General features: G+C 43.4%; 3 protein-coding genes across 20 annotated transcripts in view; 1 reads left to right on the forward strand and 2 right to left on the reverse strand.

The window, feature by feature from the left end:
* PPFIBP1 (PPFIA binding protein 1) overlaps window positions 1-27,292 on the reverse strand; it is a 656,824-nt gene that overhangs the window by 568,657 nt on the left and 60,875 nt on the right. The gene's annotated exons all lie outside the window — the stretch shown is intronic.
* SYCE3 (synaptonemal complex central element protein 3) lies at window positions 1,814-8,705 on the forward strand. Its single transcript, XM_041397160.1, has 2 exons — window positions 1,814-2,377; window positions 3,306-8,705. Exons 1-2 carry the CDS (start codon window positions 2,269-2,271, stop codon window positions 3,479-3,481), a joined length of 285 nt encoding a protein of 94 aa, XP_041253094.1. The 5' UTR covers window positions 1,814-2,268; the 3' UTR covers window positions 3,482-8,705.
* Window positions 8,332-25,678, reverse strand: YBX3 (Y-box binding protein 3). 2 transcript variants are annotated; one of them, XM_041397155.1, is made up of 9 exons: window positions 25,405-25,678; window positions 21,309-21,372; window positions 19,543-19,576; window positions 14,675-14,764; window positions 13,918-14,040; window positions 12,633-12,727; window positions 10,402-10,573; window positions 9,272-9,372; window positions 8,332-8,862 (listed from the first exon to the last, which is right to left on the reverse strand). In XM_041397155.1, exons 1-8 carry the CDS (start codon window positions 25,625-25,627, stop codon window positions 9,307-9,309), a joined length of 867 nt encoding a protein of 288 aa, XP_041253089.1. In that variant the 5' UTR covers window positions 25,628-25,678; the 3' UTR covers window positions 8,332-8,862; window positions 9,272-9,306. The 2 variants fall into 2 exon arrangements, with proteins under 2 accessions (XP_041253089.1, XP_041253090.1); XM_041397156.1 differs by having other exon boundaries at window positions 12,633-12,724; window positions 25,405-25,676.

The following is a 27,292-nucleotide window of genomic DNA, read 5'->3' on the forward strand; positions in this document are numbered from 1 at the left end:
GCTCCGGGCACGGGGCACAGGGGTGCTGCGCTGCCTAGCACGGCCGGCCCGGTTCTGTTTAACATCCTTTGTCTTTTTCTTTATGTCTTATGTCCTTCTCTGTGTTTTTTCTTTATGGTTAAGCACACTGAAAGGCAGCAGACTGGCAGTTCTATTAACATAACCATCCTCTATCTGCGGGACAGCTGTAGCATACGTAGAAACCACCCAAACCACACACACTGCTCGGTTGGATGGATGGGCAGAACCCAATAAGATGATGTATAATAAGTCCAAGTGCCGAGTCCTACATTTTAGCCACAATAACCCCCTGCAACGCTATAGGTTGGGGGCAGTGTGGATGGACAGTGTCCAGGCAGAAAGGGACCTGGGGGTATTGACTGACAGCCAGCTGAACATGAGCCAGCAGTGTGCTCTGGTGGCCAAGAAGGCCAATGGCATCCTGGCCTGTATCAGGAATAGTGTGGCCAGCAGGAGCAGGGAGGTCATTCTTCCCCTGTACTTGGCACTGGTGAGGCCACACCTCGAGTGCTGTGTCCAGTTCTGGGCCCTCAGTTTGGGAAGGACGTTGAGATGCTTGAGCGCATCCAGAGGAGGGCAACGAGGCAGATGAAGGGCTTGGAACACAAGCCCTATGAGGAACGACTGAGGGAGCTGGGAGTGTTTAGCCTGGAGAAAGGGAGACTCAGAGGTGACCTTATCAATCTCTACAACCTCCTGAAAGATGGCTGTAGTCAGGTGGGTTTTGGTCTCTTTTTCCAGCCAGCAACTGACAGAACCAGAGGACACAGTCTCAAGCTGCGTCAAGGGAAATATAGGCTGGATATTAGGAAAAAGTTTTTTATGGAAATAGTAATAAAGTACTGGAATAGTCTGCCCAGGGAGGTGGTGGAGTCACCATTCCTGGATGTGTTTTAAAAAAGACTGGATGTGGCACTCGGTGTCATGGTTTACTTGAGGTATTAGGGCATGGATTGGACTCGATGATCTTGAAGGTCTCTTCCAACCTAGTGATTCTGTCTGTGATGGCGCACAGAGCCGGCCGAGGCGGCGCTGGAAGCGAGGAGCAGACGGGACACGGTGCCAGGGCACAGCCACAGCCCGGCGCCGCGGAGCGCCAACCGCGCCGCTGCCCCGGCCGCCGAACTCTCACAAGCGATTGTGTTGTGTGAAACACAGAATCAACCGAGCTCGCGAGCCCGGGCAATGAGGTGGCAGGAGGGGCGGGCACGGCGGCCGTGCAGTGTTTGGTGTCCCGTTACCGCCCGCGCTGTCCGTGAGGGCGGGCGGCGGTGCGGCCCCGGGGGACGCGGCCGTGGCGGCGGCCGAAAGGTGCCCGTGGTGTAGGACAGCACCGCGGCTTGGGCTCTCTAAGGGCTCCGGGGCAAGGGGGATGCCCGGTTAACCTCAGTTTTACCTCGATGTATGAAGAGACACTGGGAACACCTAGCTTCCGAGGTTTGGCACCGGTTTAAAATGCTGTAAAGCCATTACAAACCACCGGTCGCGTTCCTTCTGCACATATCGGCAATAAATCCCGGAAAACAGATACCTACTGAGTCTGAAAAATCATAGGATAAAAACTCTGCAGTGTGATGCATAAAGTCACTGCACTGAAGCTCTTCCGTCTCTTTCTTCACAGTGCCGTCCCAGCCATAGATGGTTTTCAGAAAAGGAAATTAAAGGCAATGCTTTGTGTCACATTTTCGGTGAACAATAAGGTTCTAAAACTCTATCCTTGCCCCAAGCATTTTTACATCCTAGAATTTCATTCCCTACAACTAAGCAGAGGTTAGGGAATCATATTCACTTATCTGCCTCTATGGTAACAGAACTCAGTGTTTGTACTTAACTGGCTAGAGACTGCAATTGTGAAATAAATGGGGATTTTACAACTAACTTTGAAAATAAGGAGTTGCCCTGGGTCAGAGTATTTGGGAGAGAAGCTGGAAGACAACTGTAACAGGGTAATGAAGTTTGCTAGTGAAGGGTTTGACACAATGATCTTTATTACTGATACCAAAAATATTTATTTTGCACAGGCACAGCATATTTTAGCTAATTCTTTCTACTAATTTCAAAATGAGTCACAAGTAATATGCAGCATACAGATCACCAGTAACCTTAAGGTCAGATTCTTACTGAATTCACATGTAAACCTAAAAAGTATACGCTTATATTTTTTATTGCAATGTTACTTTGTCTCAACTATGAAAATCAATTCACTTTAGAGTAAAATAAAGCAGGAGATCCCTGGTTTCCTTATAGATGGCTGAATCAGAATCTCAGGAAGGAAGCTATTATAACAGGGGAAAGATGGTGGAGAACTTTAACACAGATATGGAGGAACTTCTGGAGGAAATGGAAAAACTAACAGGTATAGGTCTTTATTAGGAACTATATGGATTTTTGTACTAAAGACACTGAAGATTTATTTTTATATTTATTCTGTAAACTTCTGTGTGATAGAAATGTAATTAAAACAATCACCATCAACTAATGCCCTCGTGTTCTTAATTGTGAAAAAGCATGCAAATAATTCAGGTGGTTCAGATGGACAGAATTAAAAATCAATAGGTGATGCATACTTAGTTGAGAGTGTTGGTTAAAACCAGAAATATTACTAAGGTGTTTAACGTACAATTATTGAAATATAGTCTAGAAAACAAGACTTAATTCTAAAAAATGGATACATATCACCTCTCAGGTCAGTGTACTACAGTGAATGCTTGGTAAAATAAAAGGGAAAGTATGTAAGCATACATTAGTACATAAGTGCTAAAACTATTTGCTCAGCTTTGTCAGATACTTGTTATTTCAAAGTCAATTCCATTATTTAAGGTACTGATTATTTCAAGATCAATTTCATTACTTAAGTTGTCCTTAAAATATTTCATCTCTGTTGCAATGTCCTCGATCTTATTCTTCCTCACCTAACAAAAGCTGTAAAAGGTCTGGAGGGACGATTCCTTATATAATATTCATATATTTTAAACACTCTCTTGACCCTTTCCATTTGATTACCTGTTTTGCTGTCATTTTTAGATGAAGTGTCCATCCTTGTTTTGCAATTTACATCCAGGTACTTTCATTTTTAACTATTTTGAGACATTTATAAAGAAGTAATACTGAACAGTCTATTTAATCTAGTATTAATGGAGGCAGTTTCTATTTTTTTATCCTTCTCCGAGATCTGAACTGATAATAATTCATTTTATTAATTGAATTTGCTTATTGAATTTGTTTATTGAATCAGTCATTGCTTTTTCCTGTCCAGAAAATAGTAATAGCTGTTGTGTTTGCAGTGCATGCAACCTGGATGGCCTACGACTGCGTGGCCATCCAGACCAACCCAGACCTGGCCAACGCCATGCAGCACTTGGAAGATGTCTTCCTGATGTGCAAAGAGAAGATAGAGAAGAAATGGCAAGAGGTGCTACTGGGATCTAGAGGTGAAGAGCAAAAAAAAGAAATAAATTGAACTTGGTCATGCTGCCAGAATGACATCCCTTGGAAAATCACTTAGGTCCTTTTTTTCTCCCAGCTGTGAAGGTTTCACAGGCACTGTGGGAAATGGGCTTTCCTCTTGCTAAGAGCTACTTATTTGTGAATGTCTGTGGAATTATTTTAATGAGATTACACATATAGCTTCATATAGGTGAGAGTAAAATGCAGCAATGTGTGCATTTGCATGCTGCCCATCAGTAATCCCTGTAGAGTTTGCACACACAATGGACACACCCTCTGACCTTTTCCCCAGAAGATCATACTCACTCCATGCTCAGTGTAACTGGAATTCTTAGAAACCTGAACGAACTGGGTGCATGGGGAGCAGGGGTGCTGTAGAGGACCAGCCTAGTCGCATTGTACTAGCCCACGCCTTCCAAAGAGAACTGAAGAACTGCTTATTTTCCCAAATGAAACACAGGGTCAATTCTAGATCTGCAGATAGATTTAGATGGTTTTATTTAGTAGTATCATCTAGGTGTTCAATTACATAGTTTTATTATTTAGGTAGATCATCTATAGTTGTTGCATCTTCTTTCATTAATTTTTAACCATTTTTTTTGAACTGATTTCCCCAGAAAGATTGTTCCTCTCAAACCCTATGAAGGTGGCATGAAATAAATTTTTTTTTATAATTATAGACTGCAGTGAGTGTGGTGACATTGCTGCAGAAACCAAACTAACCATGTTATAAAACATGCTTCTCTCCATATGTTCTTACTGTGAAATACTAAAAAAGGACAAAAAATTTCTTCTCTAGTCAGGAAGTCGATTGAGAGCAGCACCTCATCGTTTGTGGTTTTGCATAAATGAGTAATTTATCAGAGATGGAATTCAGTGCAATAAGTTTTAAGGATTTTCTCTTTTACTAAAATCAGTCTCTTTTAACTAGAAAGTAACCACCATGCAGCAAGTGAGAGCACCTCCATCTCCTCTGAAGAGGTAATGATTTAAATCACATCTAAATAATCCCTGAAAGTTTGCCAATGTTTAGGTTGTGTATTTCTTTGAGAGTGGTTGATCTAAATTCAGACAAAATGTTTATCCACCGAAGTAAAAAATATATAGTCAATTTAACTTTGGGTTTGTTTGTTTTTTAACACCAAGTATTTCTAGAGGTACAAATGGTAAGAACAAACTTTGAATCTACACTTGACTTTCCCATGGGTAGGTCTTCACTTCTCCCCAAGATTTTCTTTGCAGTTATGTGACAATTATGAGAGGAAAGTTAGGGATAGGCAGCAGTGCTTATTCCTAGAAAAACTATACAGCAAGATATTTGTATTTTAACTTGACTATTTTTTTCCTTTATTTATTTATTGGGTTATTACTTACCATCTACCCTATTTCAGCCTCGCTAGAGCCTGCAGCAGAACCCAGATGGCCCACATTGCAACACCTTTATTTCCTGTCACAGCGGTGCATCCATAAATTTCCAGAAAAAAATAAGTGGAGTAACAGCCCCATCTAGTGCTCACAAACTGTACTAGTAGAGTGGATTGCTGACATCTCTTAACTCCCCAGCACCCATTTTCTGTGATGAGAAGTGTCAGCAGTAGCATGGTGTTTAACACTGCAATGCTTTTACCATCCATGGCACAGCAAAATTTACTGATCTTAGTTATGCACTGCACCTGTTGGCAAGTCAAGAGGCTGATGCCCAAGAGTAACCCATCCAAGAGCCATCAAGTGGAGCCATAAGTATTCTCAATATTCTGTTTTAGAGTTTCCTTTATCAGTTTCTTACCGAGAAACACATGAGACTTATACAAAGCCTCCTGTATAATTCCAATGGAAATGTGCCCTTCTTTCCAGTCTAAAACAACTGAAAGGGGGCTGAAATGAGAACATTTCACGCTCAGGCATCTTGACCATGTCAGAACATGTCCTAGAGCTCTGTTTAGAATATTTATTTCATTTACTACTACTGCCCTCCAGTTCTTCATTATAGCCCCAATTACATCAGAAAGGCTCAAGAATCCATACGAGCTGTTCTACCTTTCAGTATATTTTCAAAATTTCAGTCCAGATTCTTGCAGCAATTTTTCCTGAAACTGAATCTAACACCTCTATTTGCACATACTACTAAAATAATTATATTTTTTTCTGAACAAGAACTGTATCACATAGGCACTACAGGCATGAAAGCGGCAGTGTGTAATTGATTCATTTTAAGGACCTTTGTGGTCCTCTTCAAGTCACCATTTACAAGTCAAAACTTACAGCCAAACATTGAAGAATAATGTATTTTGACACGAGTCAGAAAATATAACGAAGCTCTGAGTCTTTTCTATCACATTTTAAAACCTTAAGATATTAATTACTCATCTCATCAGCTGGTGCTACTAAGTCATCAAGATCCATTTTTTGCTCAGTGCATCATTGTCCTGCTCTAGGACTAAAAACTCAATCATAGCAGCCTTGCTCCATTATTGCAAACAGCACAAAATAGAAAGTTTAAGCTACCACTTATCTGACACGGCCTCCAAAATCTTCTCATCCCCTTTACACCTGCAAAAGGATCCCACTGCCACTTGGCTCACGCAGATGATTTTCCCTACAGCTCTGAGGAGTTCAGAGCATGGACTTTCTCTCTACAAAATCACAGTGGTACTGAAGGCTCATTGGTTCTCCAAAAAGCCAAACCAGCAGAAAGCAGAATGATGTCTAAAGCCATGGCTTTGAACTCGGCATCTGCAAAGAGACTGTAAAAAATCCACAGCAAGTAACAGTCAGACATCCACAGCTGTTGTCACACACCTTACAGCAAACTATGTAGCACAGGCTTTATTTCCAGAGCTTTTTTCCAACAGAAAGTGTTTCACTTCCAAGGCACTTGTAGCATCTGTGTAGCTCTCCCATGGCAGCAGCACTGTCTGAGACAAGCTTACAGTACACCTATCTCTCCAGACTGTGAATGCCTTGTATTGCAATTATGTTCAAATGAAACAATGCACAAAGGAAGGCCTACAGAACTGTCTTCTTCCTTTCCTTATCCTCCTCAAAAGTTCACAAGCCACAGGGAATGTTTTTGCAGCACATCAGCTACTCTGCAAATTCAAAATCCATGGAGCAAAATGTCTTTGTAAGAAATCAAACCAACACAACACAAACTAAGCGCTCATCTGAAATTCTGCTTGAGGCAAATAACCCTAGCCTTCTTTACAGCACAAGCACCAGCTGCCAAGAGAAATTACCCTCATTATTGAGCACCAGGTTTTTGGTTTTTTTTCTGGCAAATTCAGCTAACAAGAGCATAAGAGGCCTAGTAAAGGAACAATTTATGTACAAGCCCAAGACATCTAATATGTAATTTTACATATTACAGCTTAACTTCACTAGAGTTAAGCTTACATTTTCATAATCAGGGAACTGAGGGAAGTAGGTTATGTCAGTCACTGGCTTCTGCTTTATGCAAACATTCTTACTAGAGGCAGGACAGAAATAACAATGACAAATGTCCAATGCTAGGACATTACTTGCATCTCTCCCTCACTTTCTCCATTCATATAAAAAAAAAAGATGGCTAGTTAGGTACTTTTGTTAACCTGATTCAATCTGACCTACATTTTTGCAGATTAAGAAAATTCTCTTTAGCCTGTCAGATCTCTCAAGCAAAAACACCGAATGAAGGCAGTTCAAGTAGTTTTTATGACATGTCCTGCAGTACTATTTCAGTATTTTGAATATCTTGTATCTGCTTGTTATAGTGAAATTATCAACCTCTCCCCAGTATGCCTGCACATTTAGTTTGGAGCAAAATTTAAGCCTAAAAAACTTTATCCTGTATAAGAATTTTTCTAAGGTACCATTACTTATATTTTCCTCACCTTATTGCATTTTATTTCGTGTCAAAACAGACATATTTCTTCATCTTCCAAGTGAAGATTTCTTCCTCAACCAAGCCTATGGCTTTCACTTCACAACTCATTAAGAGGTTCCTAATCCCTTGCAATTCAGTCAGCTGTAATCAATGCAGCTCAGGCAACACTCAGCCATTTCCTACCCTCCTTGTTCCCAAGGCAAAGGCAATAGGCTGTAAGGGCCCTTCCTCACCTTCCCAGAAGCTGGAAGCAAAATTATGCCCTGCACTGCCTGCTCAATTTCTGAAGACTAACAGGACTGTCTGAGAAACAAATATGCTTATCTAGGATTTGGGTAATAACAACTGCAAGACAGTGAGAAATGCTGGACTAGACAATGAAGGACACAAGAAATGCACCCATATTCAACAGCTGGAAGCAGACTGATAACACCTGGAAGACAGCCAAGTTTTAGGGAGGAACATTAAAAAACCATTGATATTATAAGATAGCTCAGTACTTTGCTCATTAACACAAGATGGCACAGGTACAGAGATTTTACTGGTTTGAAATAAAAAGTGGAGATGCCAGTCAAACATTATTCAAAACAGAAGCTTAGATAAAATGGTAGTTACTATGCCAGTGTCCTTCTGGAGCAATCTCAAAACTTGGATTCTACTGTTTACACAACACAAAAGCCTAGCAAAACAGATGAGGAAAAAAAACATTCCAGGAACTCGCTCCACATCCCCCAAACACCTGCCACAGAACAGTAACAGGAAAACCCAACTATTAAATATCATTAGAGCCAAAGGAACAGAGGGAACACTGTAAGTTATAGCAGTTTCGTGATTTCTTTGCAGAAGTTTTGTATTAAAGTACATCCACCTAGCCATGCTCAGGTATCATCCAGCAAGACACACCAAAGAGGCAGCTCTCCTTCACATATAAACGCTGAAGGAACAAGATTAAAATAATGAATTATTTTGAAAGCAAACATGAAAAAACACTCTAAACCAGATTTTTTTTCTTTGGTAGTTGAAATCACTTTTATTTGCGAGGAACGTCACCCATGCTGCACAGTTTCAAAAAGATCTTAACAAGGAAAGCAGAAGTTTGTCCTCCCCATGTCCTGCAGTGAACAGGACAGGCACAGAAAAAAAAACCTCACACTTGGGAGGTTTAGCACCAGCACCCAACAAAAAAAGCATTTTATTTCAATTTTAGTTCTTTAGTTGGCTTTTTTTCCCTTTTCAGTTTGATACCAAAAGAAAAATTGAAAAAAATCAATACTAGCAAAACAGTTAAATTCTAGGGAAAAAAACCTCAAAAAGCTCCACAGTTGCTACTGAAACTAGGGAGGGTGTTCTTTCTGAATCTCGCTCTCTTTCTCTCTTCATGCATCTGTCTTCTAGGTGTTCCCTGGATCTCAGGTGCTGGTAAATTTTCTTTTACATTTTGGTATTTCAAATCTTTCCTTTCGTCATCACTGTTGACAATTTATTGCTTGTGTGTTTCTTTGGTGTTACTTTTGAGTTGTACTTTAGGACACCTGTTGAAGAGCCACATGTAAAAAAAATGCAGTTTAAGTTTCTTGTTCAATAAACAGAATGAGATGTCAAATGAAAAGAGTTGTAACAGGCAGGATAAGCACAACTGGCTTATCCTGTCCATAATCAGGATCTTCCTAAATTAAAATAACTCATCAGTAGACACTATTACTATACAGACCAGAGAGCTTCCTGGAAAAAAAACGAAATCAATTATAAAGTAAAACTTACTTTGTGACAAATACAGAGGCAGAAGGAAGAATGAAGAGAAAAGCAGTGTCTTGGTTTGCCTCTACAGCACCCTCAGAACTTATCACAAATATCAAGCCATATGTAAGGGTATGTGGCCAGAATCCTAGAAGAATACACATTCTGCTTTCATTGGGAAACAGAACTGTCCATATTCCTTACCTGAGCGATGGTAAAGGTGCCTGGGGAGCCGGACATTACTCAGCGCCACTCTGCTCTGTCACTGGAGCAGAATTTTCAGCAGGTGTTTCAGTTGCCTTTGTCTGAGACACAACAAACTCTTATTATAGGCAAAGGCTGACCTCCACACCCTTCCTCTCTTCAGCAGTACAGCCAGCAGGTTTTAAAACAATCAAGAAAATTCATCTCCAGAAGACATTAAATTTTAGTCTATTTCTTGCAATTATTACACAGCAGATTCTGTCAAAGGAACACCTGAAGTCGACACTGAATGAGAGAATCTTTCCTCATTAAAGTAGAATCTGTGTTTGAAAACGGTTTCCTGAAATTATCTGGCTCAAACAGTTCAGGAAATGGATATAGAGCTTTCATATCCATCACACATGCTACATACAGAGTTAAGGTTCGTGGAAGCAGGAAAACACAACTGCTTCCATGTCAAAAATAGTTGTTACAGTTTGACCCCAATTAAGAACTATCTAGAAGCAATCCCTATCCCACTGCCAGTTCCTTTTAAGATAAGGTGCTTATTCTCAAAGAGAGTCAAAAGAAGCAGGCAAGGAAATCAGCATGTCAGATTTGGTCATCAGACTTATCCAACACATGAATACATTTATTAAAAACTCACACAGGGCAGAAGGTTTTGGGCATTCACCCCATTAAAACCTCTGCTACATACAATCATAAAATCGTTTGGGCTGGAAGGAGACCTTGAAGATCACCTCATTCCAACCATCTGCCATGGGCAGGGACACCTTCCACTATCCCAGGCTGCTCAGAGCCCCATCCAACCTGGCCTTCAACTCTTCCAGGGATTGGGCAGCCACAGCTTACCTGGGCAACCTGTGCCAGGGCCTCAGCATCCTCACAGGGAAAAATTTTTTCCCCTCATATCAAATCTAAACCTACTCTCTTTCAATTTTAACTCACTGCCCCTTGTCCTGTCACTCCAGGCCCTTGCAACTGTCTTGCCTCATCTTTCCCTTCAGGCCCTGGAAGGCCACACTGAGGCCACCCCAAAGCCTTCTCTTCCCAGACTGAACCACCCCAATTCCCCCAGCCTTCCCTTGCAGGAGAGGTGCTCATGCCTCTCAGCAGCTCGCTAGCCATACCTCTTTGCCCTCCTGTGCCAGAGCACTGGCTGGGCGCGGCCGGCGCCGGTAGTTGTAGGGGCGCCGGTAGCCGCGGCGCAGCGGCTGCTGGCTCATGGCATTGGCCTCATGATGGTTCTCCTTGTTTTCAGCCTCTCCAGTCACTGGGGCAGGGCGTGGGCGAGGGGGCCCTCTGAGAGGGGCAGAAAGAGGCGTTAAGAACAAAACCAAGAAAGGTTAAACTACAGTAATTTTAGCCCAGCAAAATCTCCCAAAACCGAGTACCATCCTCAACAGTTTTGAGTGCTAGCAAACCATCCCTTCAGGGTTTGGCTGGAATATGGTTGGAAAGGAAGGACAAGGAAAGTGGGTGTCTCTTCACTGCTGAAGCTACATCGCCATATTCTGCTGTCTATCCTGCAATGAAGATGCAGTTAGCACCTTTGAATTGCTGGCTAGAAGAAGAAACATGTCAGTAGTGGCCACACAGGCTGATTGTGCTGAGTTAGCTTTGGCATGGCTACATACCAGCCTTATCCTATTCCTAATTAATGATGGAGTCCTTGCAATCCTCCTCACTTCTACCTGAAAACCATTCCTGGATCTTGGCTCTTTGCCTCATGTCACCCCTCTTAACCAATTAGGAAAAACACCTATCACAGGTGAGCTGGACCTGATTAACACTAAGCTATCAAGTCCATGCTCTTGATGTATACAAGAGCATTTCACTTATTTCTAGTATAAACAATGTTTATAAACTTTTCAAACACAGCCAAAATCCAGTTCCCATTAGCTAATTCACAGCTACCTAGTCCCAAAAAACAATTTAGCTTTTCCAAAGGAACCTAACAAAAGTGCCAGTGTCACTGGATTGAGTGCCTGCAAACAAAAGCAATACCTGTGAACTCAAACAGAAGCGTTGTGCACTGATAGGCTGTATCATTCCTCTCATAGGAAAATTGCATCAGAAAATCACAAGTTTTCATTAGTCATGGACAAGTTACTCAGCCTGTGATTCAACCACATGACCTGCAAAAGTCTCACTGAACTTGCTATGGTGCTATCTCTGACTGCCCAAAACTAACGAAGACTATCAGGAATTAAATTTGGATTAAATTAAGCTTGGATGCTAACAAGCAGCAAGCATCAGTAGCATCCCATTTCCCACAGTCCCAGATAAAAGAGCCAAATTGAACATGAATATGCACAAACAGAAAAGCCCAAACTACAGGTGGAAGGCTTGTTGTTTTAGACCCAGATTCCAAAAGGATGGATCCATTGTGCATGGAACAGGCAAGTCATTACAATTAAGAACAATCTTGTTATCCCTATCAAATTCAGCATGTTGCTGCTCTTGCACTGTTATTCACCTCTTTGTTTTTGAACAGACATGCACATGAAAAAATGGGGATTACATAATTTTCATAGTTCATCTCTAAATTCTGTATTGGAATTTGACTTCATAAGCTACTTGATAAACAAGGACAATATGATGAGGGGCAACTGAGTGAATGGCAGACAAACCAGCTCCCTGGAGGACCTTTAAAGGCCATTTGTCCAACTCCTTTCAACAAGATCAGGTTGCTCAGAGCCCTCTCCAACCTGACCTTGTAAGAGGCATCTACCACCTCTCTGGGCAACCTTTTCAGTAGAACACTGTTACAGTGTTCTACTACATTCATAGTAAAAAACATCTTCCTTTCATTTATACTGAACCTATTTTAGTTTAAAACATTACCTCTCATGCTAACAAACAGGCCCTGCTAATAAGTTAATCTCCATTTTTATTATAAGCCCCATTCATGTACTGGGCAGTCAGCTCCCTCAGCCTGCTGGTCATGCTGCTCCTGCTGCAGCCCAGGATATGGGCATCTTTCTGGGCTGCAACTCCACATTTACCAGCTTACACACAAGTTTCCACCCACCAGCACCCCCAGCAGGGTCCCAGATAAAGTATTTGGGTTATTACTTATCCAGAAAAGTATGAGTGTTCAGCTGGGAGGACATGGACACTGCAGCTCACTTCAATATGTTGTTCAGTTGTGAGAAGTAATGAGATGCTAAGAATTCCTTGCCCTTTCTGGGCCATTATGATTCTGAACATATAAGCACATGAAAAAAAATTTCTCCAAGTAATTAAAATGCTTCTCACTGTGCCTACCATTTGTGTAAGTGTTCCCACACTTGGAAGCCTCTACAGAACACAAAAGCATCTGATTAACTGAGCAGAGGAACTGTACAGACCTACAGACCTGCGATAGCGTGGACGGTAGGTAGGATTCCTGTGCACTTGCTGAAGTTGTCCTCCTTCTGTGACCCCATCCTTGACTTCTCCCTCACCACCCTGCTACCAAAAGAAAACAAGTGTTGTATTTGACAGGCAGTATATTAACCAAAACCCTGAATGCAAGCCCAAAGCAAATAGATCAGTACAGAAATCCCAGCATATTGGGTAAAAAGAAGCAGCAGATTCTCAAAAGGCTTAAATTTGGGCAAAGTTAAGATGAGGACAAAACAGGAACCATCAGCGCTGCTCCTGCTCCTCACAGACTAAGAAGCTGTTCTTAGAACATTCTCTCTGATACATATTAACTGCATTTCACTACATGAAATGCACTGTAAGGGATACACGTTATGGCGAGGCAGCTACTGATCAGGACAATTATTTATTTGAAAAGCTAAAGACATCACACAGAAATTTGCCACTGAACACATTCTACACTAAGCCCCATTCCACAGGGACCGCCCCACAAAAACATCAAGAAGTTTTAAGATAGATAAACTGCATTACCTCACATCAAACACTCTTTCTACACAGTCCTTTCAATCTTTCAGAGATGCAGTGGTTATCTTTCCCCTTTAGTTGTTAATTGATAAAGCTGCATGTTGGTTTGGTGATTTTTCTGGTTTGATTTTTGTTTGTGGTTTGTGTTTAAATGCTAGCCATCAGTAATGTCTGTTTTTATAAAATGTTACATGAGTTAAGAGTTCCTCATGTATTATTCTTCCCCTTAAAAGAAGGAATTTAACAAGATACCTAGAAACAGAAGTGCATCTTCTGCATCTGATCCAGTAGGAAGATAAAACTGTAGCCTCCTAACAGCTCTTAGTAGTCTACTTTAAGTTTGACAGGTATCCTTCCCATTCTGCACAGCCATTTTAACCACCACGATCATACACAATTAAAAACCTTGCAATCATCTGTGATGTTCTCTCATGTATTAAACTTCAAGATAAATAAATATCCAACGGAACTAGGATAGATAGTAGGCACAGATAGTATCCAACAGTAGTTGAGATATAATTGAGAGACTCAGAACTCAAAAAAATAACATTTCTCAGTTCACAACAGCTTTATAGTGCTTATCCACTTTGCAATACCAAACTGTTCTGGTTTTCTCAAGATGCCTTGTACACCATAACTTGAAAGTTTATTAGACGTATGTTGCATGATCAGAAGTGCCTCGGACAGTCAAGTGAAAAACAGCCCTGCCAGTATTGTGTGTGGCAGTAGCAATGCAGGGAAAGTGAACTCACACTCCGAGGTGGGCCCCGGCGTCGGCCAAAGTAGCCCCGTCGATAGCGGCGCCGGTCTGCAGCGTAGCGGCTGCCTTCCACAGGGACTCCATCTGGACCAGTGACATTAGCTGCTTCTGCACCCTATAAGGGCAAAAGAAAGGTACCCAGGGTGGTATGAGAAAAGAACAACCAGCTACAGGGAGAATTTGAAAAAGAAAAGAGCCTTTTTTGCACAAGTTCCAAGCTACAGTGATTCTTTTCTCTTGCACAAGGCAAATGGAGGTTTGTTATTTCCAACCCCTTAACCAAGAGAATTATCATGAGTTAAGATACTGAAATACTATCCAACGGCCTGAGTTTAGAGGAGGAAGCAAGAAGGAACTGACAGACAAAAATAAACCTCAAAAAATATCCAGGAAAGTAAAAGCATAAGGAAATTGAAAGTTCTTACAGTTAAGCTACCAGACTCTAGGACAAATTGTTCAAGGCAATATAGGCCTCAGTTAATAACTACTGGGCAGGCTGTAGGCTTCACATGTTCTCTCAAGTAACAATTGCAGATTCCAGAAGCACTAGGATGCAGTTTCCTAGTAGTTTTGATACATATCTAGAAATATGCCTTAATGACCTTTCAAAAACAGATTTCCCCCAGAAAAGCTGTATGACTGCCACCAACTCAGTGGTTAACACATCAGACAGAGACATCAAAGACACAGCTAAAGTTGCGTGATGTTATCTCTGTTGTACAGCACCCTGAGGCTCCATGATCTCTCACCTTCTCTCCCTCAACCACATCAAATTCTACAGTCTCTCCATCGCCAACGCTGCGCAGGTACTTCCGTGGATTGTTTTTCTTTATCGCCGTCTTGAAAGGAAGATGCATAAAAATATATTATTTTATGTTACTTGTCTTACACATTCTTAGCCCCACAGATGAGGGAAGGGCAGTACTTCTCTGCTACAATTCCAACTCTACACACTAGAGCAGTCACCACACTAAGGTATTTCAAATAGACGGATGCCTCTAATTTCACAGGCCCACCAATACTCAGTTCAAGGTCTCCTCTTCTCTCACTATTTGAGTTCATAAATCAGCTGCTTCCCCAGTATCTGCTCTGTCCAGCACACCGGATACGGAAATTATTGCAAATCTCTGCATGAACAGAGTTCATACTCAGTGCCTGATTTCCTCCAAGCTGAACCAAGGCAGTACTAGCAGCAAGTGTGATTCCTGCCTTCAGTCATTAGGAGAGCTGTAGACTATCTAAAGAGAACTCAAGACCCAAAGCATTTCTGTAGAAGCATTACCTATATGGTATCATGGCAAGTCATAGCAACTAGAAAAGAATTACTGTAACTCTGGTGTAACAAATTAGCATTTTATCGAAGCGCTGTAAATGAGACCCCAAATATTAGGCGAGTCTATGATAACACAGACTAGTACCAGAACAGACAGATAGAATCTTAGCCATCCCCTGGACAGAAAAGTGCTACAATAATAGCTATTAATAGTAATACTATTATTGTTACATTAAAATAACAACAGGGGTTTGGCTCAAAGCCAGTTGTACACCTCCTCAGACTCATAGGAAACACTCAAACCTCCTGGAGCGATTTTCAGTCTGTCAGCTACAAATACCTTGCTTGTACTCTGTGGAGTATTTCTAAGACTCCACAAAAGGCTTTTTATCAAGACAAGCCTATGGTCTGTTCATTAGGCAAGGCTTCGCAAACTGGAAGACACCAGGGAGAAAAGACCAAGACAAGCATTGTACAAGCTAATCCAGTAGCTATTTTCTTACTGAAAGATTATTATCTTGCACTAGATTATTAAAGACCAATTCACATTTTGTTTCCTGATGTGGGAACCTTTAGCTAGCATGAAGGAGGGAGGTGCAGAGCCAGCAAAGAGAAACGCACATGGAAACACAGGGCATAAATCCGGCTTAAGAAATCGGATGTAGGGCAGACACAGGAGAGCCAGTTGTCCTATCTGTATGCAGTTCAAGAAAAACTGCAGAATGACTATCAGTGGAGCTGTTACCTTTGCATAGCAACAATATTTATTCAAAAACAGCCCCAAAACATTTCCAACTGAAGGAAAAACTTATTCAGTTTAAAGCTCATCTTGACCAGTCTAGGAAACCTACTTTCCTTGCTGCTCAATACAGTCTCCTTTGTGTTTCAGGCCACAGACCAGCATGTCCTTCTAGCCATACCTTTCCCTATATCCTGCAGCATCCCTGAACAGCCTAAGGAAGGATGCAAGAGTGTACATACTATAACTGTCAAAGCAAAAACATTCCAAGAGTTTTGAGTTTTTTAATACAGAAACAGAATGAGCTGTTCAAGTCAATTCCTATGGGAATTACTTTAGCAAGCAGACTCCACAATTATCTCAAACAACTTTGTTTGCTTTCTGCTGACCTTTTAGTGTAACTGTCCCATTTCTAAAAATCAGATCAAAGTGTTTGCTTTTCCATAAATTTTATATACTAGTACTAAAACCCTTAATCCACAGCGAAGTTAATGATTTAGTACTATTTGTACTGAAACAACTGACTAAAACTTTTTAATACTTGTGCTTTGCATGTGACAGATGTCAATAAACTGTATTTCAAACTCCTTCCCCTTCCCAGCAGAAGAAGAAAGGACTAAGAAATTTATTTTCAGCAGAGTGTACATGTAAGATAGATAAAGCTCCTCAAATATCCTTCAAAAAGCATAATGGAAGACAAAAGCAACAGTATTCCACGTGTTCTGTTCCCAGCTTTATGGGCAGAAACTTCAAGAATCCAGATCTGCAACTGCCAACAGAAGGTGAGAGGCTGCAGTAGGCTGGAGCTTGTTTTATAAAGGCAATCAGGACAACTTTGAGTAAATCCCAGAAATCCAAGCAGAAACCCTAAAGCTTTACTACTTCAGCTGCAGATAAACATCACTGAAATAAGCCTCTAACAAGCCTAAGCTCTAAGCTTGATGAAGAGACTTTTACTCTGTGTATCCAGAGGGAAGAGAGCACTATTCTCCCTGTTACTGTTTAGCAGCATCCTGTAGGCTCCAGCTTCTGATTCAGAAGACACGTTTCATATTAACAGACAACACTCAACAACAAAGCCTTTCCTTTCCCAGGGGGAACACTGATGAACAGGCAACCAGAAAAGCCTCCAGAGCTAGTTCAGGTTCTTGTTTGAAAGAGTTCTTTCCATATGCTTATACCACATCAGCACATCCAGCATTGTCCCAGTAACAGCCAAAATTTGTTACACTGATTCCCAGTGCAGGTACTTCAAGCTGTGCATGATCAACACAGTCCAGTGAAGTGAAGAGAAAGAGATTAACTCCTCCTCACAGCTCGTTGATTTAAACTCTACCTAATTAAATGTAACTGCTCTGGCTACTGACACTTTTCCGGTTGTTAAATTGTGAGACACACTGCAGCCCACGAGGCAGATGGACCCCTTCTGCTCACAGCACCTGTAGCTGACTGACACCGTGGCCCTGGACAGCACCTTGCACCAACCAACCAGACAGGGATGCTAAGTGAAGAACTGCCCTTCCCAAAAACACTGCCTGGGGCCCCTGGAAGACAAAGGGTTAACTCAAAGCAAGCCATGCATGCCCTAAAAAGAAAAGCATTTTAATCTGCGCTAGTTATAAATAGCAACCAATAGCCAGACACCAAGCACCAACCCTCATTCCAATCATGAGATCGGGCCCATTCCCTCCCCGTGCAGATGCATGCAGGGGAGGCAGGGAGAAGCTGTATCTATTCAACTAGGTCAGCCTTATTCTGAAGGGATTAGGAGTGTAATCCAGTTCCTCCCAGGCACAAGGGAGGGGCAGAGCAGGCACTATCAGTGCAGAGAGAGCTTGAAGCAGGATGTTTGCTCACAGCATGGATTTGCCTTCCTCCTCAGACAGCCTCATCAGGAGCTCTGGCCAGAATGTCCCAGGCTCTGGGACCGAGCACATCCATGTACAGGATGAGGAACATCTGACTGCTGCCAAACCAGAGCAGCACTAGAAGCCTCTACTCTGCCATGCTCAGCCTGCCAACAGGGTTAATCTAATGCAGGTCTGCACATGATGTGGTATTTCTGAAACAAAACCAGTTTTGCTCACACCAAAAGGACTTCAGCCACAGTAGATGGGAAGTGCCCACCCCTCTCCACACACACCCACCAGTTTACATTTAGGGGAATAATCTCCTCTACAGGTGAAGGAGACAAAATAGAACAAATAACACTACCTTTCTGTTTCAGTCTCAGCTGGCAGCCCTCTCAAGCAGAATAACACTGATCCATGTTATCTGTCATCAGCACAACAGCCATTTTCCAGTAGATTGTCTCACAAGTATCAAGGAAACCTCATTTGTCTTTAAGGCAGTGCTGCCTATCCAGAACATGGTTTTCTTCCAGAATTGTTCCCACCCTCCTCTGGACACAATCCCACCAGACCACAGATGTGTCAGCATGTCCACAGCACAGGCTGCTAAGGAAGGAAAATGACCATCAAAAATCAGTACATGCATTGACAGGTCTTGCTCTCAAGCCCACCAGCTGAACCAATAACATGTACTGTGCACACTTCCCAACATAATTTTCTCTCATAACAGGCACTAGATTTATCCCCTTTCAGCTCCAGCCAGGTTCAGATAATGGATGTACACCCTATAACCCAGAGAACAGTTACCACTGTTACCACTATTTAGTCATCAAGACACAAGAACTAAACTAACTCTCAGTGTTGACTCACCAGCTAAGGATATACACACATTCTCATTCTCAGTGACCAGCTCTGGGAACAAACTTCCTGGTTACATTTGATAGAAATACTGTCACACCACAGAGAAAGCTCATGCTTCCAAAGATCACATGAGCCTGCAGACATTTTATATGGGACAAACTCTAGGGGCAAGATTGCACTTTCTGTTGAATTATGCAAAACCAGATCTAAGCCAACTAATCATTTGACATCAGCATGGAGACAGCATCCTCTGTCTTGCCATTATTTGCCTGCAACCTGAGAGTCACAGTATAAACTTAGAACAGCCTCCTGACAACTCAAGGAAAGTTAGCCAATAACAAGCTGCTGGGCAAGCTCTCTCTGCTTGGGCATACTTGGCATACACCCTTCCTCTTCTTCTGCCTAAGAGCAGCTGCTTTGTGCAAAAACAGCTGATGGCAACCCAGGCTGGTCAAGAGCCAGACTAGATCACTTTCTCTCCAATACCAGGGAGGGCAGACAGAACAGACCAGCAAGTGAAGAGGGTAGGAAGAAACAAAAGGCACAAGGAGCATGAGGAAACGGGGGAAGGACGGACAACAACAGCAAGGTGTTCACAGAGGAGTCATCTCACCAAGGGGAGCTGACCAAACAAAACCCACACCAAAAAATACCTTTAGTGTTCAAATTAGAGCAGACAAAAAGGGTTAAGAAGGGGTAAAATACCTAGCCCTTCACAGAGAAGGAAAACAACCTAACACTTCTCCCTGAAAGTTTCAACATATACATCCACTCAAGTTATCTGCAGAAAATATTCTAAGGAGAAGCCAGGACAAGGTTGTGTAGCTGTTGCATGAAGCTGCATTAGAAACTGACCACAGCACATATGTCTAAGCACAACTCCTGCTATCTTACCTGATGAACAAACACATCTTCTTTGGTATCATTTCTGTGAAAAGAAAGTGAGAAGTCATGAGTTTAGACTAAAGAGACTTTAATAGAAATTCCTGGCTTCTTAAGTGAAACCCTCCTTCTCCCAGCCCGTAGCACATGCCCTGAATTCCATACATTCTGTCTAAGGCTATGCTACCAAAACCCTGCTCTGAACTTCTGTGGTCATTTGCTTGAGAACAGAAAGGGTTCCCGGGCCTTCAAAAGCATGAGAGGACGGGGGAGATTCTCTGTAATCTTCTGGCAAATATGCAGTGTTTTCTTTTTACCCAGGGCAGAGTTGATGACTGGACTGCTTGTTTTTCACTACTCTAACTCCCCAAAAACACTTCCGGAGGGACTGCAACCTGAGCTGTTACCCCAGAGGTCAAATGACTATCAACAGGACTGGCCACAGCTGTTAACAGAGATCTCCTTTCAGTGAAATTCAAAGCAAAGAGGCACAAGAGGTGTTAGGAAAGTCCACAGGAGGAGGACCCAGACACCAATGTGATGTTTTCTGGATTAAGCCAGACACTTCAGGCTTCCACATAGAAAACACAGAGATAAGTCTGAGACCTTGAATCTGTGTTCCTTCCCATACAATAAAAAAGAGCCTAAGCCCTGCCATCTGTTCACTCAATTCCTTCTCAGCAAACAGAACAGGTGGGTCAAAGAGTTTGTGAAAATAAAGCATAATCCCAAATTTCTTGTCCTGGATTGAAGCAACAGTAGACTTCATGTTAGGAAGAAAGCGAACAAGTTATTACACCACAACCAGGTGAAGGCTCTTACATCAACTGCTATTACAGATTTTAAGAGGACTTCCTAATTAAAACTCTTCTTCTAAACTTATGTAACACTGGATAATAACCTCCAGAGACTGAGATTAATACCACGGCTGGCTTCAGATCCATGAACATAGGGTCTTCTACCCCTTTCTGCACTGTCCAACTCACCCAAATCTGCCTGATGTGTAAAAGCTCAAAGACTTGCAGAGTGAAATAACTTGCCAGGTATGTTTTTTTTAAGACAAATGTTCAGCATGCAACAGTTTCATTCTCAAAAAAGCACACAAAACATTTAAGCCACTCAACCACAAAGATATTTCAGCCTTAAAAGCCAGAGTTTCCTCCAGTAAATTGGAAGCATGGGTCTTCTGCACCTAAGGTTACAGATGACCAATCTCGCCTACAACTGTTTGTGTTCTCAATGCTATTCAGAGATTTGTTTGTGCCCAGAGAAGAGGGAAAAAAAACCAAAAGATACAAAGAGAAAATTTCTATGAAACCCAGGCCCGGCATATTTTCAGTGAGATACTATCAGAGAATCTCAGTAAGTATCCACAGGAGGTATTCTGACCAAGCAGTTAACACTTGGAAGTTTACCCAAAAGTATTTCCCCTCATCCTCCTACCTTTCTCAGGCCTTTGAAAAAAGCCAGGCAGTCACTAAAGACCATGCAGCTCATTAAGAGTGTAGTTAGTAGAAGTAAACATGAGAAACAGGTAAACATGAGAAACAGACCAAATTTGTAGTTTGACTCTCTGTCTTCTCCCCATACACATAACCTTTGATTGGGGGCTGAGGTGCTTAAGAAACTTTGCTGAGTGCCTGGCCTAAGCTGACTATCAACTGCATGAACTTGTAGTCAGGTCCTGAGGTCTCTGTTGCAATCAGTAACACATGGCATATCTTGTGTACTACAAGTCTTCGTACAGCACAAACACAACTATCAGAATTTAAACATACCTGTTGATAAAACCATATCCATTTCTGACATTGAACCACTTGACTGTGCCAAGAACTTTGGTGGCTGGAAAGAAAATTAAAGAAGTTAATCTAAAATATAAGAAAGTACAATAATGTTACATAAATACTTCTGTAATTGCATATGAAGTTGCAACCAGACTTATTCTGTTCCCTTAACACTCAAAGCGTGCCTTCATCTCACTCTAATGCAGTAACAAGATACAGTGCTTTAACGCACTATTCTTCAGTCAAGGGTTTACCATACAGCACAAAACCTAGCTCTAATTCCAGAATAGACCATCCATCCCTTTTTTTTATTTCCTATCCCAGAAATGGGCAGCACAGCTGAAAACCCCACTGCAGTTCATCAGTCCTCTTCAGGTTAGTAGCTAGACACGGAAACGTAGCTGAAGGAATCTATGTTTTACAATTCCTCTCTTTTACTTAGCTACCTTTCGTTCTTCCTTGGAAACCAGAACTGCCCAAAGAAGTAGTATCAAGTACTGTGCAACCCTCTCAAGTGGAAAGGCAGCACATCCTTATTCTGGAAAAGCTCCTTCTTGCATTGTCAGCATCACACTAACCAAGTAAGACCCCACTTTTTTTTTTTTTTTTAATACTCCTACTGCTAAGATGATGTGTGATTGTGATGCCTTAAGTTTTAGCTTCCATATTTTTCAGATTCTGTACTGTCTCAGTAACTCTAGACTTCATATAAAGTGTTAGCAAGTCCTCTTCACAGCTGAATTAGACAAAACAATCCTTTTCCAGCCTGAGAACCAAGGACACTGTTACAGCTTCTGGCCCAAAAAGTAAAAACGACAGCAAATTGACAAGAGCAATGTGGGAGGATGGGACTTTATAACCTGAAGCTGTAATTGGACAATTAATCCCAATATGTAAATAGACCAAAACTTATTTAAAGTGTGAAAACTCATGACCAGTCATACACCTTGAGTAGAGCCACAGCCAGGCTCTTGTACTGTCCAAAGTGTATCCTTCAAAGGCCTTTTAATAAATACCTACTTTATTCTTTAACGCTGTTTAGCCTCTGCTCCAGGTTAGCCTCTCTAGGCATCAATTCTTTAGCTACAAAGTACCAACTTCATGTCCCATGACTTTCAGTATCAAGGCAAGCTCCTGTCTCAACAGGAAAGCAGCATCAACTTAGAAGCCACACTGCAGTGTCTTATAGGACTTGGCAAAACCTGTTTCTCCAACTTGTAGGAATGTGTAGGAGGAACTTGACAGTGATGGGGCAGTTCAACCTCTCCTTACCTTACATCAACTGGATGGACACCACCAACTTGTACTTTTCAAACCCCTAGTTAAAGGAGAGTTCTAGCCTCTGTAACTTAAAATCTGTTACTTGTTAACACAGCTTGATTACAACTACTTAAGCAACCTGTGTACTTACTTGAAAAGGGTCTAGTCACCTACAGACAGCTGCTTGCTAAAAATCTCACATACATGTTTTGGGAGTGGCAGGAGCTCAAGAGGAAATATAAAGGAAAACAGACTAGTGAATCTCCAGTTAGAAGTCCACACCACTCTGCTAGAGGCAAGAACACACAGTAAATGGTTACCATCATCTACTCCACACCTGTATTATTTTCTAAATATTCACAAGGAGATGACAGAGCCAGCCAGACCTTCGGGCTCATGGAGTCTTGCTATTCTCATACACCCCTAAAGTAAGAACATCTGACAAATGCAGTGCATTGTAGCACTGCTGCTGTTATTACTGTCAATAGCAGGCCTTTCCCGTTAGCCTTTTAGAAGTGAAGTTTTTTGTCTTCTTTAATACACTTTTTAGTAGAAAATGTTCTTATTCAAAAGCAGTGAAGTCTTAACATGACTGAGATATCACCTAGAAAAAAGGACTCTGCCTAGTACAACATGCATTCCCAAGAATTCTTGTTTACTGAAACAGAAAAACATACCTTCAGTGCCAAACACTCGTTTAGTAAACAGTGTTCAGCACCAGTATTTATAGCTGTGCTTTTAGGTTTAGTTTCGTAGGGACATCACCACATACAGACACTTCCTGCTACCACAATGGCATTGGCTACAAGAGCTCTCTACACGCAACAGGAGGGGACGGGGGAACACAGAAATAACGCCAACGGTACCTGCAGATTTCAGCCTGCTTTGAGAAAATGCCAGTACCACTGCTTCCCTCAACATCATCCCTTCTCTCCCCTGCAAAATAGCTTTGGAATCTGTTAGCCTACTTGAACAAGATTAGGAAGAAGCCCAGGAAGCATAACAAAAACCCTCAGAGGGGTCAAGAGGCTGGGGAAGGAGAGGCAGTCAAAACTCACTCTGTGGCCAGCTGGCTGCAGCTGAGAAGTATTTACACAGTTTAAAAACAACATTGTTCCATGGAGGTGACTATATTCCCCCTAAAACGGTGTGCTAGCAAAAAATATTCCCTGCAGACATTTCCAGTCTCCCTAAGTATCACTGTGGGCCAAAAGAACCTCAGACAAAAGCATGACACTGAACATCCATGGCCCAGTCACTGGTAAGCCTGAGCATGGAGGTCTGGCAAGGAGGACAGCCCAGAGGAAAACACAGTAACCAACTAAACTGATGAGTCACAGAAGGTAGTTGATGTGCTGACGTACTTCCCACCAGCAAGTGGAAGCCCACATATTTCTACAAGATGCTGTCCTCTGACACTATCAGAGGAAATAATCACCAGCCACTCCTACCCACGACAAAACAGCCTTTCAACAAGGAGAGCCAAAGCTTCCTGTGACCAGGCAAAAAGAGAAAGTTGAGTAACCTTTACCCATATTCCCAGAAGTCAGACATTTGGATGCTTTGCCTCAAGCAAGCATAAGATTTTGCTTCTAACGAGTCTTTGTAAAAGAAGGCTTAAAGGAACATAACTACACAGGTGACCATTAACAGGGACATTTAAGGTGGACTTTAATGTAAGTCCATTTTCAACTAGTATTTACAGTGATCCTTTTCCTCATCATTCCTAATAAAAAGCTTGCCTAGCAATAAGGCCATTTTGTAAAACTATCACCACAGTGGTTTTCATTTTCCTGCTAGTTCAGGAAAGACACTTCTACATTCACTTCTCCCCACCCCTTCTCTCCAAGCATTAGGAATACGTGAACAAGGTAAAAGCATTACCAGGAATGAAACAAGCCACATTAAGGCAAGAAGCAGCCAGATATACCAGCAGATATGAATGTACTGATTCCTGTGTACTAATTACTGACAAATGAGGTAATAGGAAAAAAAAAAAAAAGGAATTGCACAAGCTGTGCCTCTAGTCTCTGCTTTGCTGGAATTCTTCCTAACTCCACTCCAGAGAAATCCTTTACCTGGCTTCTCTTTCTTACAGCAAGACCTCAGTTCTCCCCTTCAGAAGAGAAGGTTCTGTGTATCCTTAAGGAAATTTGGGACTCTACACTGTAAGTCAGCTTCAACTTTGCCTTTACCAAACCCTCAGAAGTTACACAGTTAGAAAGAGTACACCCCTATCGGCAGCAGCCTGCAGATTGAAGTCCTGTCCTTTTCAACAGGTTGATCCTATTTAACCGCAGTGAAAACGAGTCACACTTGCTACTCTCATCGGGCTTGAGCAGAGATGGCAACATGACACTTCGTTTGCCTTCTTACTGATAGTAAAGTAGAAACCGAACCCCGCTCCTCCAAAAGAAACCCTCAAAACAAACAAATCTCACTAAACCTGGAACATTACCAAAGCAAGATGCTTTATGGATAGAAAACTTGTGCCAGGACCTTAACATTAAGGAGAGGCATATATGGTTTCCAACAGCCCTTCCCAGGGGAGACACCGCCGGCAGGTGCTGGGAAGGTGCTGAGCCCAGCTGTGCCCCGCTCGCTGGCCCGCACGCTCCGGGCCGATGAGGCACACACGGGCTCCCGCCCAGCTCCCGAGCGCGTCACGGCCGGCGCCGCGCGGCTCCCCCGGCCCGCGGGGAGGAGGAGGCGGCCCGGCCTGACTCACCGCGGAGGAGGGGCGAGCGCACCGGCCCGGGCAGCAGCCGCCGGCGGACCCCGTGCCCCGCCGCAGGTACGCCGCGAAGTGGCGAGCACGGCCCGTACTCACCCAGCACTTTCTTCGCCGACTCGACCGCCGCGGTTGTGGTTGTGGCTGCTGCGGCGGCGCCGGGGGCAGCCTCAGCAACAGCCGCACCCGGCGCGGCGGCGCTGGCGGGGCTCTTGGGAGCGGCGTCCGGGACAGCAGGCGCGGGCGGCGCGGCGGGCGCAGTCGGGACGGGCGGCGCGGCGGGCGCGGGGCTGGCGGTGCTGGTGTCCGGCGCCTCGCTCATGGTGCCGGGCAGAGGTGTTGGGTGCTCAGCCACGCTCGGTCTTACTGCCCCCAAAATGGCCCCGCCGAAGTTTTAACACAGTCAGCGGGGGGCCGGCGCTGCACGCGCGCCGCCTCATTAGCATTTAAAGGGGCCGCGCCCGCAGCCAGCGGGTGGTACTGGGTGTGCGTCCCGTGTCGGCACGGCACGGCACGGCACGGCACGGCACGGCACGGCACGGCACGGCACGGCACGGCACGGCACGGCACGGCACGGCACGGCACGAGGAGAGAATCTACAACTCATCGCATGCAATCTGCAACTTCTTCGTCATGGGAAGCGGAGGGGCAGGCCCTAATCTCCGCTCTCTGGTGACCAGGGACAGGACCTGAGGGAACGGCTGGAGCTGTGTCAGGGGAAGTTTAGGTTGGATATCACGGAAAGGTTCTTCCCCAGAGGGTGCTGGGGCACTGAACAGGCTCCCCAGGGAATGGTCACGGCCCCAAGGCTGCCAGAGCTCCAGGAGCGTTTGGAGAGCGCTCTCGGGGATGCACAGGGTGGGATTGTTGGGAACGGTCTCGCGCAGAGCCGGGAACTGGACTTGATAATCCTTGTGGGTCTCTTCCAGCGCAGGGCGTATTCCACGATTCGGGGACATAGCATTGCACGGCGTGCGTGGGCGCTCTCCGGCCGCTTGTCCGTGCCTGTCCGTGGCCACACGTGCACCTAGGTAAGCGTGTCCGGGTGTCTGTGTATCCGAGCGGTCCCTGAGACCGTCCCGCTCGGAGCGCTGGAGGGAGATTGCGCGGGCCCGCCTGAGGGGTTGGGGTGCGGGTGTTCCGTGCGGGCTAGGAGCGTGCTGCTGAGGGGCTGCCAAGTGTCTGCATTGGCGCGGTCGCTCCTATTGCTTCCCACTTTTCTCCCGTCGGCACTTACATTCCCGCGGGTGTCCTCCAGTTCCCACCCTCCTAGGGCATTTAGTTTTCACCGCTGCTGTCCCGCTGCTGCCTCATTTCGCTGCCACTGCCTGTATCTCTCTCTCGGCTTCTTGCCTGTGTCTTCTTCCTTTTTCCCGTCCTTCTCCCAGTTTTTGTACAACCTCCACGAGTGTAGCTTTGGTGCTGTTTCTACTCGCTTTTGCAGTTTGCACTCACCAGCACCCCATCCTTATTCCACATTATCCCCATATCGCTTTCTGCTTGTGTCCGTCGTTTTCTCCCAGATGGATGCCTGAACTGGAGCATCAGGGACATGGCCTTCTCCACATCCTCCACAGGCAAGGAAATAGTGCTTCTATGCACACAGTTTTTCCTTACTTCTCTGTCCTGTTTTTTCCTTTATCTGCCCTCCTGATCTCCACTTCTCAACAATTCCTTGACGGTTCTTGCAGCTAAAGAGAAGGTCTTTGGAGAGTATCCTTTGCTGAACATGGCTGAGACAGCAAAGCCAGCTGCTATTACAGTTCTCACTGCATCCCTCTGTACATAAGAGACAAAAATTATTTTTTTTATCCCATAGCTTTTAATCCTCAATGTTGTGTTCATTACATGACTTTAAGAATATGTCACTCTGTTTCCTTTCTCATTTGTCAGGATAGATGAAAATTTCTAAGAAGGTGCTCATTGGAATAAATTTCAAGAGGACAGTTTGTGTTATGGAAAATGTATAATCAAGACACGATGTGTA

The sequence above is a fragment of the Onychostruthus taczanowskii genome, unplaced genomic scaffold, assembly GCF_017590055.1.
Source record: "Onychostruthus taczanowskii isolate IOZ18803 unplaced genomic scaffold, ASM1759005v1 scaffold136, whole genome shotgun sequence".
Lineage (NCBI taxonomy): Eukaryota > Metazoa > Chordata > Aves > Passeriformes > Passeridae > Onychostruthus > Onychostruthus taczanowskii.

Bases quoted from the DNA above. Each gene is read 5' to 3' on its own strand.
- SYCE3 (XM_041397160.1), top strand. From the start codon at position 2,269: ATGGCTGAATCAGAATCTCAGGAAGGAAGCTATTATAACAGGGGAAAG. The intron at 2,378-3,305 runs GTATAGGTCTTT...TTGTGTTTGCAG, and splicing joins GGAAATGGAAAAACTAACAG to TGCATGCAACCTGGATGGCC.
- YBX3 (XM_041397155.1), bottom strand. From the start codon at position 25,627: ATGAGCGAGGCGCCGGACACCAGCACCGCCAGCCCCGCGCCCGCCGCG. The intron at 14,765-19,542 runs GTAAGATAGCAG...CTTCCTTTCAAG, and splicing joins AAGATGTGTTTGTTCATCAG to ACGGCGATAAAGAAAAACAA. The intron at 14,041-14,674 runs GTGAGAGATCAT...TTGCCCTTATAG, and splicing joins ATGTGGTTGAGGGAGAGAAG to GGTGCAGAAGCAGCTAATGT.